This window comes from Pleurodeles waltl, chromosome 3_1 (genome assembly GCF_031143425.1).
Source record: "Pleurodeles waltl isolate 20211129_DDA chromosome 3_1, aPleWal1.hap1.20221129, whole genome shotgun sequence".
Classification (NCBI taxonomy): Eukaryota; Metazoa; Chordata; class Amphibia; order Caudata; family Salamandridae; genus Pleurodeles; species Pleurodeles waltl.
In genome coordinates this window covers 420653800-420668102 of record NC_090440.1, presented here as the reverse complement: position 1 = coordinate 420668102, position 14303 = coordinate 420653800, and the positions used below count along the sequence as shown (strand labels likewise).

General features: G+C 55.0%; 1 protein-coding gene across 1 annotated transcript in view; it reads right to left on the bottom strand.

Moving 5' to 3' along the window:
- LOC138284184 (aminopeptidase Ey-like) overlaps positions 1–14303 on the bottom strand; it is a 663484-nt gene that overhangs the window by 333430 nt on the left and 315751 nt on the right. The window contains exon 12 of the mRNA XM_069222683.1: positions 12209–12285. Coding sequence (XP_069078784.1) covers positions 12209–12285 — 77 coding nt within the window. The remainder of the gene's footprint in view (positions 1–12208; positions 12286–14303) is intronic.

Sequence of the window (14303 nt, the reverse complement as noted above, 5' to 3'; positions counted from 1 at the left end):
GGCCTATTGCTAAGTGTATGCACTTACCTGCCCTTACCAATAATCCATTTTCCAACAGTTGTGATCAGGAGTAAAATTGTATGCAGGTGTTAAATCTAGTGAGCAGCTTATATCCATGAAACTATTGTGGCCTGATGGCGAGTAAGCAGCACTACAGCTAAAGATATATATGGTTGTTCATTTCTGCAAAGAATGCTTCAAACATATTTTGCCTTCAGAAAACTGTTTTTTTACCATCCCTATAACTTCTGCCCCCATGAAGAGAAAGCCAGATTTGGGCATTTACCATGGCAAAATAAATTTCATATTGAAAACTGATTATACCAGGATTTTCATGTAGGAATTCAGTCTTTGGATGGCTATTTTGCAGCAATAACAATATTAATCTAAAGATAAGGATTACTACAAAGAATATATCAGAAGGCTTTTCATGTTCCTCCTAAATTGGAACCACTATTTGTAGCAACAGATTTCTCTAGACTCTCATGATCCTGTTCAGAAGATCTGGAAGGCATATCAAGGGACATCTTGATACTAAAGACATCTAGAAGAAGTCATAATTATTTGGAGTATCCTTAATTGGGATTGGGACCATATCACCTAACCAGGGTTTCCTATGGCAATCAGTTTATATATACCCTGGCAACGCTATCCATTAATGATATTGGTAGCATCATTAATGGATTTCATGTAGCTACCATCTTTGTCCTGCGTCTATTAAATGCCCCACAAAGGGAAATGTTTCAACTTTAGAAATGGTCAATTTTACAAATGCAGACAGAGCAAGCGCTAACTTCATTTCCACCCTTAAAATATCCTCCCCCTACCATTAGAAAGAAAACACAGAAGAAGTATGCTGTAAGACAAGTGAGAATGAGAACCCACATGTTCAGATAGAAGAACTCTGGCAGCACTGGAATGCAAAAAGAACTGAAACAGACCTTCAGCAGTAATACAATAAAAACGAGTCACACATCAAGTTATAGTATCTTTCATGGAAACATAGATAAATAAATAAAGAGCACAGAGAAAGAAGTGAGGGAAGGGTTAACCCTTACTTAAAGAACGCAGATGTGGCCCTGTGACATGACTTTAAGGTATAAAAAGGCTTTTAGTGCAGCGCTGTCCTTACTGTCAGGAAATGCTCCATGTCCATGTCGCAAATTGGAGAGAATGACATGAATGACTGTGGGTGTCATTCTGACCTCGGCGGTAAAAGCCGCTTACCGCCGGTCAGAAGGCCGCCACAATACCGCCGCGGCCGCGGTCAGCCGCCACGGACATTCTGACCCACAACTGCAAAACCTCCGAAAATCCGCCCTCCACTGCAGTCCGCCACATCAGCGGCCAGCGGTAAACTGGAGAAGACCAAACCTCCACCGCCACGCCAACAGAAATACGCCCATCCCATTATGACCCGCAAATCGACGCGGCGGTCATTCAACCGCGGTATTCCATTGGCGGTACACACCGCCGCGGTCAAAATACACACACCTTTACAAACCCCTACCACATTGGACAATTTGAAAGGCACACACCTGAAACACATACACACACCACTCCCACACATCCAATACCATATAAAACACACACCCACATCACCCACAAACCCCTACCAACAAAAACCAGAGACGAAGGAGAGAGAGACACATCAGAGAATAGAGAGCCAGACACACAGAGGCACACTGAAATATCACACACACCACATAGAAGCACAAAACACCACACACCAACACACACATCATCACATACACCACCCCACACCTCATACACACCACCCCATGGCACCACAAAGGCACCCACGCTTTTCGGACCAAGAACTCCGGGTCATGGTGGAGGAGATCATAAGAGTGGAACCCCAGCTGTTCGGCTCACAGGTCCAGCACACCACCATAGCAAGGAAGGCGGAGCTCTGGCAGCGGATCGTGGACAGGGTCAACGCGGTGGGACAGCATCCCAGAAATCGAGAGGACATCCGCAAACGATGGAACGACCTATGGGGGAAGGTGCGCTCGATGGTCTCGCGACACAACATCGCAGTGCAGAAGACTGGCGGGGGACCTCCACCCACTCCACCGGAATTTACAACATGGGAGCAAGAGGTACTCAACATCCTGCATCCTGATGGCCTCGCTGGAGTACACGGGGGAATGGACTCTGGTAAGTACAAGGCCAACCACTCCACCCCCACCCCAGCATGCTAACCCCCACCCTCACCCCTAACCCCCCAGCACACATCCTCCCTGAGAATGTCTCCCCAGCACAACCCATCCAACACCAACCCCTGCATGCCACCCCCAAACTATGGACACCCATCACCTAAGCATGACCACTGCACATACCCATCCCCCCCCCCCACAAAACACCCTCACAACACCTCCCCCAAGGGAATGCCAGCACTGGGGGACAAGGGCACCCATAAAACGCAAGCTAATGCACACACAGAAACAATAACCATACCCTCTTACCCCATGCAGGACCCGAACGACAACACACCGGTCAGGAGGGACCAGAAATGTCCTCCCACCCCCGGAACAGGCCCCTAGTGATGACAGCAGCTCTGTCGACCTGGAACCTGACGACCAGCCTGGACCATCGGGGACCTCTGGGCAGTCGGTTCCCCTCACCCAGACACAGGCCACTGCAGACCCAACCCCCTCTGGGAACAACAGCACAGCTCCCACCCAGCGGGCCCATGCCTCTGTCTCTAGGACAGGTCAAGCAGCGGTGTGTCTACCACTACAGGGCCCCCAGGGTAACCCACCAACCCAACAACAACAGGGACCTGGGGGCAGTGGGAGTGGGCACACCGTCCAGGGGACAGAGGCCCAGGGAAACAGGGCAACTCGGAGGGCTGCTGTGCGACAGGGGGGGGAGGAGAGGCCCAGGGAACCCACTCTCCAAGAGGCCCTCACCACCATCATGGCAGCCTACCACCACTCCCAAGAGACGATGGCGACGGTACTGGCCAGGTTCCAGGAGATCCAGGCACAGCAGGAGCAACGCTACATGGGGTTCAGCGACCAACTCACCAACATCTCAACCGCTATGGGGAGCATAGTCCAGGCCCTGAACCGTATAGAGGACACGTTTCAGGACCATGTGGCATCACACAGGGCCCCTGTCACTAGCCAGGAACAGGAACAGCCTACCACCTCCGCCGGCGCTAGTGGACAGGAGGCCCCACCACAACAACAGCCCACCAGAACCCCACCTCCTGCTGAACAACAACCGCCCCGCAAAAGGAGCCTGAGATCAAAAAAACCGACAGAGTAGGATGTCATGTCCCCCGCCAGCATCACATACCCCCTGAAGTCCTCCCACTGTTCCACATTGCCACCCTGTCAAACCTTGAACTGCCCCTGCTCCATCCTGCCACAGGCATATGGACAATGCACCTGTGAGACTGAGAACTGGACTCCGCCATGGACATTACTCCACCCCCACCCATCACTGTTTCACTATCATGTACCAATATCTATGCACTAATAATAAATCACACATTGCACTGAAATCAATCAGGACTCAGCCTGTCTTATTTACAAATGTATGACACATTACATATCAATTACGTATTATTAACATTGTGAATTACACATACCGAGGTAACTTAGCATTAGTCCATGGGCCAACCAAGCCGAGGTCACGCAGTGGCTCATACAGCACAGAAAAGGGAAGGGAAAATCAAACATCATGTTTATAGGTCTGGGGGGAAATCGACAAAGTTGAGATGCAGGAGGCTTTCAGGAAATGTAAAATGGCATGGGTGATTATTACCTGTGTGCTACTGGAAATACTGTTCTATTACTCTGTCCCTGTTGTCTGTGTCGTCCTCTGAGTCTTCCTCCTCTTCACTCTCCGCAGGCTCCACAGCTGCTTCAACACCACCATCTGCACCATCCTCCTGCAGGAAAGGAACCTGACGTCGCAATGCCAGATTGTGAAGCATACAGCAGGCCACGATGATGTGGCACACCTTCTTTGGTGAGTACATCAGGGATCCCCCAGTCATATGCAGGCACCTAAACCTGGCCTTCAGGAGGCCAAAGGTCCTTTCGATGATCCTCCTAGTTCGCCCATGGGCCTCATTGTACCGTTCCTCTGCCCTGGTCCGGGGATTCCTCACTGGGGTCAGTAGCCAAGGCAGGTTGGGGTAACCAGAGTCACCTATTAGCCACACACGTTGTCTCTGTAGCTGCTCTATCACATAGGGGATGCTGCTATTTCGCATCACATACGCGTCATGCACTGACCCTGGGAACTTGGCATTTACATGGGAGATGTACTGGTCAGCCAAACAGACCACCTGGACATTCATCGAATGATAACTTTTTCTGTTTCTGTACACCTGCTCATCGTCTTTTGGGGGTACCAAAGCCACATGGGTCCCATCAATGGCACCAATGATGTTGGGGATATGTCCAAGGGCATAGAAATCACCCTTCACTGTAGGCAAGTCATCCTCCTCTGGGAAAATGATGTAGCTCCACATGAGTTTCATCAGGGCAGACAACACTCTGCTCAAAATCTTTGAAAACATAGGCTGAGACATTCCAGATGACATGGCCACTGTGGTCTGGAATGACCCAGTTGCCAAAAAATGGAGGACTGACAAAACCTGCACCAGAGGGGGAATCCCTGTGGGTTGGCGGATGGGGGACATCAGGGCTGGCTCCAGCTGGGCACACAGTTCATGGATAGTGGCACGGTCAAGTCTGTATCGAAGTATTATATGGCGTTCTTCCATTGTCGACAGGTCCACCAGCGGTCGGTACACGCGAGGATTCGTCCTTCTCCTCGCAAGTCCCAGCGGACGGTGCCTAGGAAGGACAACATGGAGCACAGAGTCAGGCAAACCACAGGTACGTACAGACAGCTTGCACAGTTAAAGAATGGCAATGTGTTGAAAGGCGTGTATGTGTGGCAATGCAAGGCCTAGGCCTGTGTGTGGCAGTCAAAATTAAGCCATGTAGGCCCTTGAAATGGCGGCTGCCTGACCTGTGAAGTGGGACAATGGGATGTGAGGTCAATGCGCTGGCGGGGCACACCGTGGCGGTAGGCGGTCGAAGACCGCGGCGCAAAGCCGCATTGGTTAACATTGAACCCTATGGGTTTCAGGAGCCAATGACGATGTGCGCCGGCGGTCGCGGTACGCACCGCCGCGGTACGCACCGCCGCGGGCGTGACCGCCATTTTCTATCTGATTAATCACTCGAGACCTGATCATCCACAGGAGAGGACCTATACTGCAAGTGCTGCTGTGACCTCGATCTGGAAGATACAATGGCTGCTGCGACTGGGGAAAGGGCCCCTGCCTTCACGTCTGAAGAGTTGGAGAAGCTCGTGGATGGGGTCCTCCCCCAGTATGCGCTACTCTACGGTCCTCCAGACCAACAAGTGAGTACACCGGGTGCACATGGAATGGGCTATGCCTGTGTGGATTGGGGTGGATGTAAGTTGGTGGGGTGGGGGGCGAATGAGGAGTGCAACGCCCGACAGATGAGAGCATGTGCCATATGGCAAAGTTGGTGGGGGGGGCCAATCACATCTAACATGCAGGTCATTGATGATTTCCTCCTTTCCACCCTGTACATGTCAAATAGGTCAGCGCCCATCAGAAGATCGAGATTTGGCGTGCCATCGCCAAGGAAGTCCGGAACTTGGGGGTCCACAACAGACGGGGCACCCACTGCCGCAAGAGGTGGGAGGACATCCGCCGCGGAACAAGGAAGACCGCAGAAACACTGCTGGGTATGGCCTCTCAACCTAGGAGGGGTGCCAGTTGCACCATGACCCCCCTGATGTCCCGGATCCTGGCGGTGGCCTACCCTGAATTGGATGGGCGCTTTAAGACATCACAGCAGACACAAGGGGGTGAGTATCAGCACATTCTCCTATCTTTCTGCGCAGTGGAGGCGTCTGGGTGGGGGAGGAGGGCTGTGGGTGACATTAGGCCAGGGCGCTTTCTGTAGTGTAGTCCTCTCCCTTAGGCATGGCCCTGTGCCCCCGGCCCCCACCTCTGTAGGGTGACAAGTACAGCCATTGAAGGTCCAGCATCTCCCATGTGCGCGTTTGACGTCTCTTGGCCTGTTGTCCTAGTCAGTAGTACTGAGTAGTGTACCCCGAATGCGCGGCTTAGTGCATTAGGCTCCTGTGTCTGTCCTCTCCGCCAACGGTGTTGACATTGCATGCACTCAACCTGGTATTCTTTTTTCTCCCCCCACCCTTTCTCTTCATCTTCTTGTGCATGTGTGCATTAGCATCATCAGGCGGAGGAGATTTGGCATCGGAGCACGAGGGAGCTGCAGGACACAAGGCCCCGGTGGGCCCAGGAACAGACACCGAGGGCACCAGTGATCCGGAGGGCGAGGGGAGCACCACGACGGGGACCGCTGGTGAGAGCAGCGACAGCGACACGTCCTCGGATGGGAGCTCCCTAGCGGTGGCGGCAACATCCGTGCCCCCCGCCTCTACAGGTACAGCTGCCACCCAGCGCACCAGCCCCGCCCTCCCAGCAGCCCCTCAGTCTTCGCTCTGTGCCCGTTCGCCCAGGAAGGCGCGCGTCTCCTTCACCCCAGGCACCTCAGCCCCTGCCCCTGTTGCCCCTGCTGCCCTCAGTGCGGAGCTCATTGACCTGGTAAGGACGCTCATTGTTGGGCAGACGACCCTTTTGAATGCCATCCAGGGTGTGCAAAGGGAGGTGCAACAGAGCAATGCGTACCTGGAGGGCATTCATTCGGGTCAGGCTGCCCATCAACGAGCGTTCACTGCTCTGGCCTCAGCACTGACGGCAGCCATTGTCCCTGTTTCCAGCCTCCCTCTTCTTACTGCCTCCAGCCTTTCTCTGTCTCCTGTTCCTCAGCCTATCCCATCCACACCATCAGACCAGCCTGCACACACCTCAACACCCAAGAGCAGCTCATCCAAACACAAGCACCACAGATCCCACAAACACTCACCCAAGCAATACCCAGATGCAGACATTCCAACAGTCACAACCACCTCTGTGTCCCCCTCCTCCTCGTCTCCCTCCTCCCTCCCTGTGACGTCTACACTCACACCTGCATGCACCCCAACATCAGCCAGTGCTTCCATCACCACCTCACCCTCCAGTACAGTCCACACTCGTGCAGTCACCACCCCCACTGCCATTTACACGTCCCCTGTGTCCTCTCCCACTGTGTCTGTCACCCCCTCTTCCAAGACACACAAACGCAGGCAGCCACCCACCCAACAGCCATCCACCTCACGACAGCCTACAGCACCAGCACCTTCACCCAATGACAGCACACCTGACTCTCCTACAACCACCTCCTCTTCCTCCACTTCCATCTCCACTTCTCCTACCCTTTACCTTGGCCCTAAAAAACTTTTCATGGCTAATCTTGACCTCTTTCCCTCCGATGAGCTCCCCCCTCCATCTGCAAAGAGTCCCAAGAGCACCGCAGCCACCACCAGCCCAGCTTCAGGTGTCACTGTTGTGCATGGGTTCTGGAGCCCACCCTTTGCCAGCAGTGACACATCGATCAGCAGCAAGGACATGTCCAGCCCCCCCCGGCAAGAGGACCCGCAAAAACAAGGGCCGCCATGCGAGGAACGACAGGGCTGCCCCCAAGGAGCAATGTGCGGCCACTTCACCACCCACACCATCTAGGGGAGGCAAGGGCCCGAGAGCCCCATCAAAGGAGCGGAAGGGCAGCAGGAGCGCGGAGAAGGTGAACCCCACATGTCACATCCCAGCTGGGAAGGAGGACACTAAGGAGGCCAGGAGTCCGTCCCCGAAGGGTCCAGAAACGTCACGGTCCGAGGGCGACTGAGCAGGGAGTCCAGGCCAGGTCTGGCTCCCTTGACCTGCTGGATGAGCACCGCTGAACAGGGCCCGCCGTGGAGAAGAGCACCGCTGAACAGGGCCCGCCGTGGAGAGGAGCACCGCTGAACAGGGCCCGCGGTGCAGAAGAGCACCGCTGAACAGGGCCCGCCGTGGAGAGGAGCACCGCTGAATAGGGCCCGCGGTGCAGAAGAGCACCGCTGAACAGGGCCCCGCCGTGGAGAGGAGCACCGCTGAACAGGGCCCGCCGTGGAGAAGAGCACCGCTGAACAGGGCCCGCCGTGGAGAAGAGCACCGCTGAACAGGGACCGCCGTGGAGAAGAGCACCGCTGAACAGGGCCCGCGGTGCAGAAGAGCACCGCTGAACAGGGCCCGCCATGGAGAAGAGCACCGCTGAACAGGGCCCCGCTGTGGAGAGGAGCACCGCTGAACAGGGCCCCGCCGTGAAAATAGTCACCGCTGAACAGGGCCCGCGGTGCAGAAGAGCACCGCTGAACAGGGCCCGCGGTGCAGAAGAGCACCGCTGAACAGGGCCCGCCGTGCAGAAGAGCACCGCTGAACAGGGCCCGCCGTGGAGAAGAGCACCGCTGAACAGGGCCCGCCGTGGAGAAGAGCACCGCTGAACAGGGCCCGCCGTGGAGAAGAGCACCGCTGAACAGGGCCCGCGGTGCAGAAGAGCACCGCTGAACAGGGCCCGCTGTGGAGAAGAGCACCGCTGAACAGGGCCCCGCCGTGGAGAGGAGCACCGCTGAAGAGGGCCCCGCCGTGAAGATAGGCACCGCTGAACAGGGCCCGCCGTGAAGATAGGCACCGCTGAACAGGGCCCGCCGTGCAGAAGAGCACCGCTGAACAGGGCCCGCCGTGGAGAAGAGCACCGCTGAACAGGGCCCGCCGTGGAGAAGAGCACCGCTGAACAGGGCCCGCCGTGGAGAAGAGCACCGCTGAACAGGGCCCGCGGTGCAGAAGAGCACCGCTGAACAGGGCCCGCCGTGGAGAAGAGCACCACTGAACAGGGCCCGCGGTGCAGAAGAGCACCGCTGAACAGGGCCCGCCGTGCAGAAGAGCACCGCTGAACAGGGCCCCGCCGTGAAGATAGGCACCGCTGAACAGGGCCCGCCGTGGAGAAGAGCACCGCTGAACAGGGCCCGCCGTGGAGAAGAGCACTGCTGAACAGGGCCCGCCGTGGAGAGGAGCACCGCTCAACAGGGCCCCGCCGTGAGGATAGGCACCGCTGAAGAGGGCCACGCCGTCTCAAGCACCGCTCCGCTGGGCCCTTCCTGTCAAGCACCGCTCCGCTGGGCCCCGCCGTCTCAAGCACCGCTCCGCTGGGCCCTTCCTGTCAAGCACCGCTCCGCTGGGCCCTTCATCTCAAGCACCGCTCCGCTGGGGCCTTCATCTCAAGCACCGCTCCGCTGGGCCCTTCTTCTCAAGCACCGCTCCGCTGGGCCCCGCCGTCTCAAGCACCGCTCCGCTGGGCCCTTCTTCTCAAGCACCGCTCCGCTGGGCCCCGCCGTCCCAAGCACCGCTCCGCTGGGCCCTTCCTGTCAAGCACCGCTCCGCTGGGCCCCGCCGTCTCAAGCACCGCTCCGCTGAGCCCTTCCTGTCAAGCACCGCTCCGCTGGGCCCTTCATCTCAAGCACCGCTCCGCTGGGCCCTTCATCTCAAGCACCGCTCCGCTGGGCACTTCTTCTCAAGCACCGCTCCGCTGGGCCCCGCCGTCTCAAGCACCGCTCCGCTGGGCCCTTCTTCTCAAGCACCGCTCCACTGGGCCCTTCATCTCAAGCACCGCTCCGCTGGGCCCTTCATCTCAAGCACCGCTCCGCTGGGCCCTTCTTCTCAAGCACCGCTCCGCTGGGCCCTTCTTCTCAAGCACCGCTCCGCTGGGCCCTTCCTGTCAAGCACCGCTCCGCTGGGCCCGCCGTCTCAAGCACCGCTCCGCTGGGCCCTTCATCTCAAGCACCGCTCCGCTGGGCCCTTCTTCTCAAGCACCGCTCCGCTGGGCCCTTCTTCTCAAGCACCGCTCCGCTGGGCCCCGCCGTCTCAAGCACCGCTCCACTGGGCCCTTCCTGTCAAGCACCGCTCCGCTGGGCCCCGCCGTCTCAAGCACCGCTCCGCTGGGCCCTTCTTGTCAAGCACCGCTCCGCTGGGCCCTTCATCTCAAGCACCGCTCCGCTGGGCCCTTCATCTCAAGCACCGCTCCGCTGGGCCCTTCTTCTCAAGCACCGCTCCGCTGGGCCCTTCCTGTGAAGCACTGCTCCGCTGGGCCCCGCCGTCTCAAGCACCGCTCCGCTGGGCCCTTCTTCTCAAGCACCGCTCCGCTGGGCCCTTCTTCTCAAGCACCGCTCCGCTGGGCCCTTCATCTCAAGCACCGCTCCGCTGGGCCCTTCATCTCAAGCACCGCTCCGCTGGGCACTTCTTCTCAAGCACCGCTCCGCTGGGCCCTTCTTCTCAAGCACCGCTCCGCTGGGCCCCGCCGTCTCAAGCACCGCTCCGCTGGGCCCTTCCTGTCAAGCACCGCTCCGCTGGGCCCCGCCGTCTCAAGCACCGCTCTGCTGGGCCCTTTCTGTCAAGCACCGCTCCGCTGGGCCCTTCCTGTCAAGCACCGCTCCGCTGGGCCCTTCATCTCAAGCACCGCTCCGCTGGGCCCTTCATCTCAAGCACCGCTCCGCTGGGCCCTTCTTCTCAAGCACCGCTCCGCTGGGCCCCGCCGTCTCAAGCACCGCTCCGCTGGGCCCTTCTTCTCAAGCACCACTCCGCTGGGCCCCGCCGTCTCAAGCACCGCTCCGCTGGGCCCTTCTTCTCAAGCACCGCTCCGCTGGGCCCCGCCGTCTCAAGCACCGCTCCGCTGGGCCCTTCTTCTCAAGCACCGCTCCGCTGGTCCCCGCCGTCTCAAGCACCGCTCCGCTGGGCCCTTCTTCTCAAACACCGCTCCGCTGGGCACCGCCATCTCAAGCACCGCTCCGCTGGGCCCTTCTTCTCAAACACCGCTCCGCTGGGCACCGCCGTCTCAATCACTGTTTATGGTTCACTGTGCCCACCATGCCTCCTCCTTGACCAGTGGAGACTGTCATCCACCTGATGGACTGTGGCTTTGCACTCCCCAGGATGGTACAGTGGGCAGCCCACCCACTGTAGAGACATTGAGAGACTGTGGCTTTGCACTCCCCAGGATGGTACAGTGGGCAGCCCACCCACTGTAGAGACATTGAGAGACTGTGGCTTTGCACTCCCCAGGATGGTACAGTGGGTAGCCCACCCACTGTAGTGACATTGAGAGACTGTGGCTTTGCACTCCCCAGGATGGTACAGTGGGCATGGTGGCTCCTCGTGGATCTGGCGTCGTGGACTCATGTGGCTGTGGTGCCCCCCCCTTCCCTTCCCCCTGAGGTGCCTGTAGTTTTTACATCTGATGCCCCTGCAGTGTTCTCTCCAAAGGACTCAGGTCTCCTGTGTGGGCTTTGCCCTTGTTTCTCAAAACTTTGGCCCACGGACATGATGAATTCGTAGGATTTGCAGGACTTGTTACTTCAGTTATACACTGATGTGTATGTCATTTGTTTTCTTGTGAATATCTTTCATGGTTGTACGATAATTTTCAGGAGCTTTTTGGTACATAAATATTTATTCCAAATTTGATTATGTCCTAGCATTTTTCAGGGGTGTTTGGGTGGTGTCACTGTGACTTGTTGCTCTGCATTGGTGTGTACATAGTTGGGGGGGGGGTCGCATATGTGTGTGCCCGTAACCTTTCGTCCTCCCCCCTCCCGTGTGTCGTAGGTGCAGTACTCACCGTTGTCGTCTGCGCCGGACTTCGTACTCGTGGTAGATGAGAAGGTAGACGAGAGCAGGTAGGATGTTTAATTCGGGTTCCATGCTGTCCTCCTTCCTCCTGGAGTGCGTAGTGGTGAGCGTTTTCCCGTTCGTAGTCTGTTTCCGCCGTGTTTTTATCGGCGGTGCTCCCGCCCCGGAAAAGGTGGCGGATTGGTGAGTTGTGATAGTGTGGGCGGTACATTGTCTGCCGCCTGGCTGTTGGCGGTGACCGCCGCGCTGTTTGTTTGTACCGCCGTGGCGGGCGGAGTGTTAAAGTGGCTGTCTGTGTTGGCGGTTCCCGCCAGGGTCAGAATTCCATATTTTTTACCGCCAGCCTGTTGGCGGGTTGGCCGCCGCTTTAACACCGACCGCCAGGGTTAGAATCACCCCCTGTGTGTTTTGACACAAATTTTATTACCTTTTAAATAAATGAGTGATTATGTTACTGACATTCATTACTCAATCTGTCCATACATTGGTGGTAAAACAAAATGTGGTGTTAATTTTATTACAAGCAAGCACAGAGCATTGCACGCTACATCATCAGAAATGTAATTGAACAAGGAGTACCTGTGGTCTTCTGAAGCCAGGTATCTGCCTGCTTCACACCATTTTTCATTGAAGTGATCGGAATAGTCCATGTGTAGCTATAAAAAAGCCAGAATATTTCACTGTAGGATAACTGCATATTTGTAATATGTAGGCACAAAAAACATTTCTCGAAGTCTAATGAATTTCAATGTACATGTTGGATGGAAGCCCCACTCAAATAATAAACACGTGCATTGTCAGGGTGAACCACAAAAGTAACTAAATAAGCCTGTACTTAATCCTCCAGTAATTTGTCACAAAAGCTGTCAGACTTAACTTAGAGGCAAGTGTAAAATGTAAAGTCCTTATGCCGCACTCAAACATTAATAAAGTGAATACAGAACAGAAGAAAATAGCAAAACTATTTAGAAAACTGGAGTAGAATGTAATAAATAAAATGACTCAAAAAGACAAAAATCCAATCAGTAGAACCAGTTATGATTTTTTGAACTTTTGTGTGAAAATAGTACAAAAAAGCACAAAGCATCACATGCAGGTATCTGGTCACACTGGATCGGGTTAAAGTCACAAGTCCAGGCCAACTGCAATGAAGTGCAGGCAAGATACACAGACAAGGTTCATCTTGGTGAAGAGTTCACCTTCTTTGGACCCATGTCTATGCAAGAACCTAAGCTGGAGCTTCGAGCTGGTAGAGGACATGAGGAGATCATTGCTGCCTTGGGCAGCAGTTGTCACTGGAGCTTCTTGTTGATGGGAGACGTAGGCAGCTGCTGTTTGGTGCAAAGAGCAGGTTGCCATCAGAACTTCGCATTGGCGGGAGTCACGGTGACTGTTGCTGATGTGAGAAGCCTTCTCACAGTTGCGAAGAGTCATTGCTTAATTTGTAAATTAAAACGTACCAGTGCTCAAAGCCCTCCTCTGAAACACGAGGCTGCTGCATTTAAATGTGCGAGCACGGAATACTGAGGCAGCGTAATCCTGAAGCCATCTTGGGCCTCTTCAATCTATTTAAAGCCACTCACTGCCCCTTCAGTGCACTCTAGCAGCTTTCTGCTTTCTTCCTTTGTGACTCTTTTTCGTTTTTCTCTTCCTCCGTCTTTCCCATATGTGTCTTTTGCTCTCAGAAAATGCTTGAGGCAGAAGAATAAGCACCGGCCCTGAAAAATAAGTGCCGGTGCTCAGCACCGGAAACAACAAGCACAAATTAAGCACTGCAAAGAGTTAAAAACGTTGTGCTTTGAGGTAGGAAGGGTACATTGTGATGCAGTCCAAATGTTAAGGACCTGAAAGGTACCTCCTAGGAATCAGGATCTACTCCAGTAGTGGCCAACAGAAGGCCTCATGCAGGTTCAGTTGGTGCAGGAGGTCGGCTAGGCAGTTGCAGTGAAGGTCTCTGGAAGCTTGTTATGTCTCTATAGCTCAAAGAGGAGGTCCGTCAACTGACCCGTGCAGTCACCTCTGAGGATCCTTGGATCAAGGCAAGCATATGCAGTCTTCCTTCTTCAGACAGCAGGGCAGTCCTTCTTCTGAGTTTTCTGTTGAGAGGCTGTGAAGGTGCCACATTTATATCTAGTGCCAAGCCTTCTTTAAGGGCTATCACTTGCCCACTACTAAACTAGTAGTAGTCGGTTACTTAGCTGGGTTTGGCTCCAAACTGTTTAGGGTGATAAAGGCAGGGGCAAGCCTGATGTCAGGTTCCTTTGTGTGTGTCGCAGGCAGGATCATTTGAAGTGTAAACAAGGCAGGGCACAACTCCTCCCCAGCCATCCTGTGAGGAAGACCCACTCCCTCTACACCCAGGCCCCTTTGGTCCCGAGATCTGGAAGGAATACATAACACACCACAAAAGGGCCGTTCACAGTCGTGTGACCCTGGACAATGGCAGAAAAGTGCATTTGGCTTAGGCAGAAAAATGACACATTTTTTAAAATGCTATCTTCAGAATAGTTACTTAAAATCCAAGACTTTACCATGAAAGAAGATTTTAAATTACAATTCAAATCACACTACAAATGTGTGGTGAACCGTTTCTCTCTCTGTTCCCATGCTGATGTTGTCATTTATCAGGTGTAATAAGGTAACCCAGTGTTAGTCTATGGGAGAGATAGCCTTA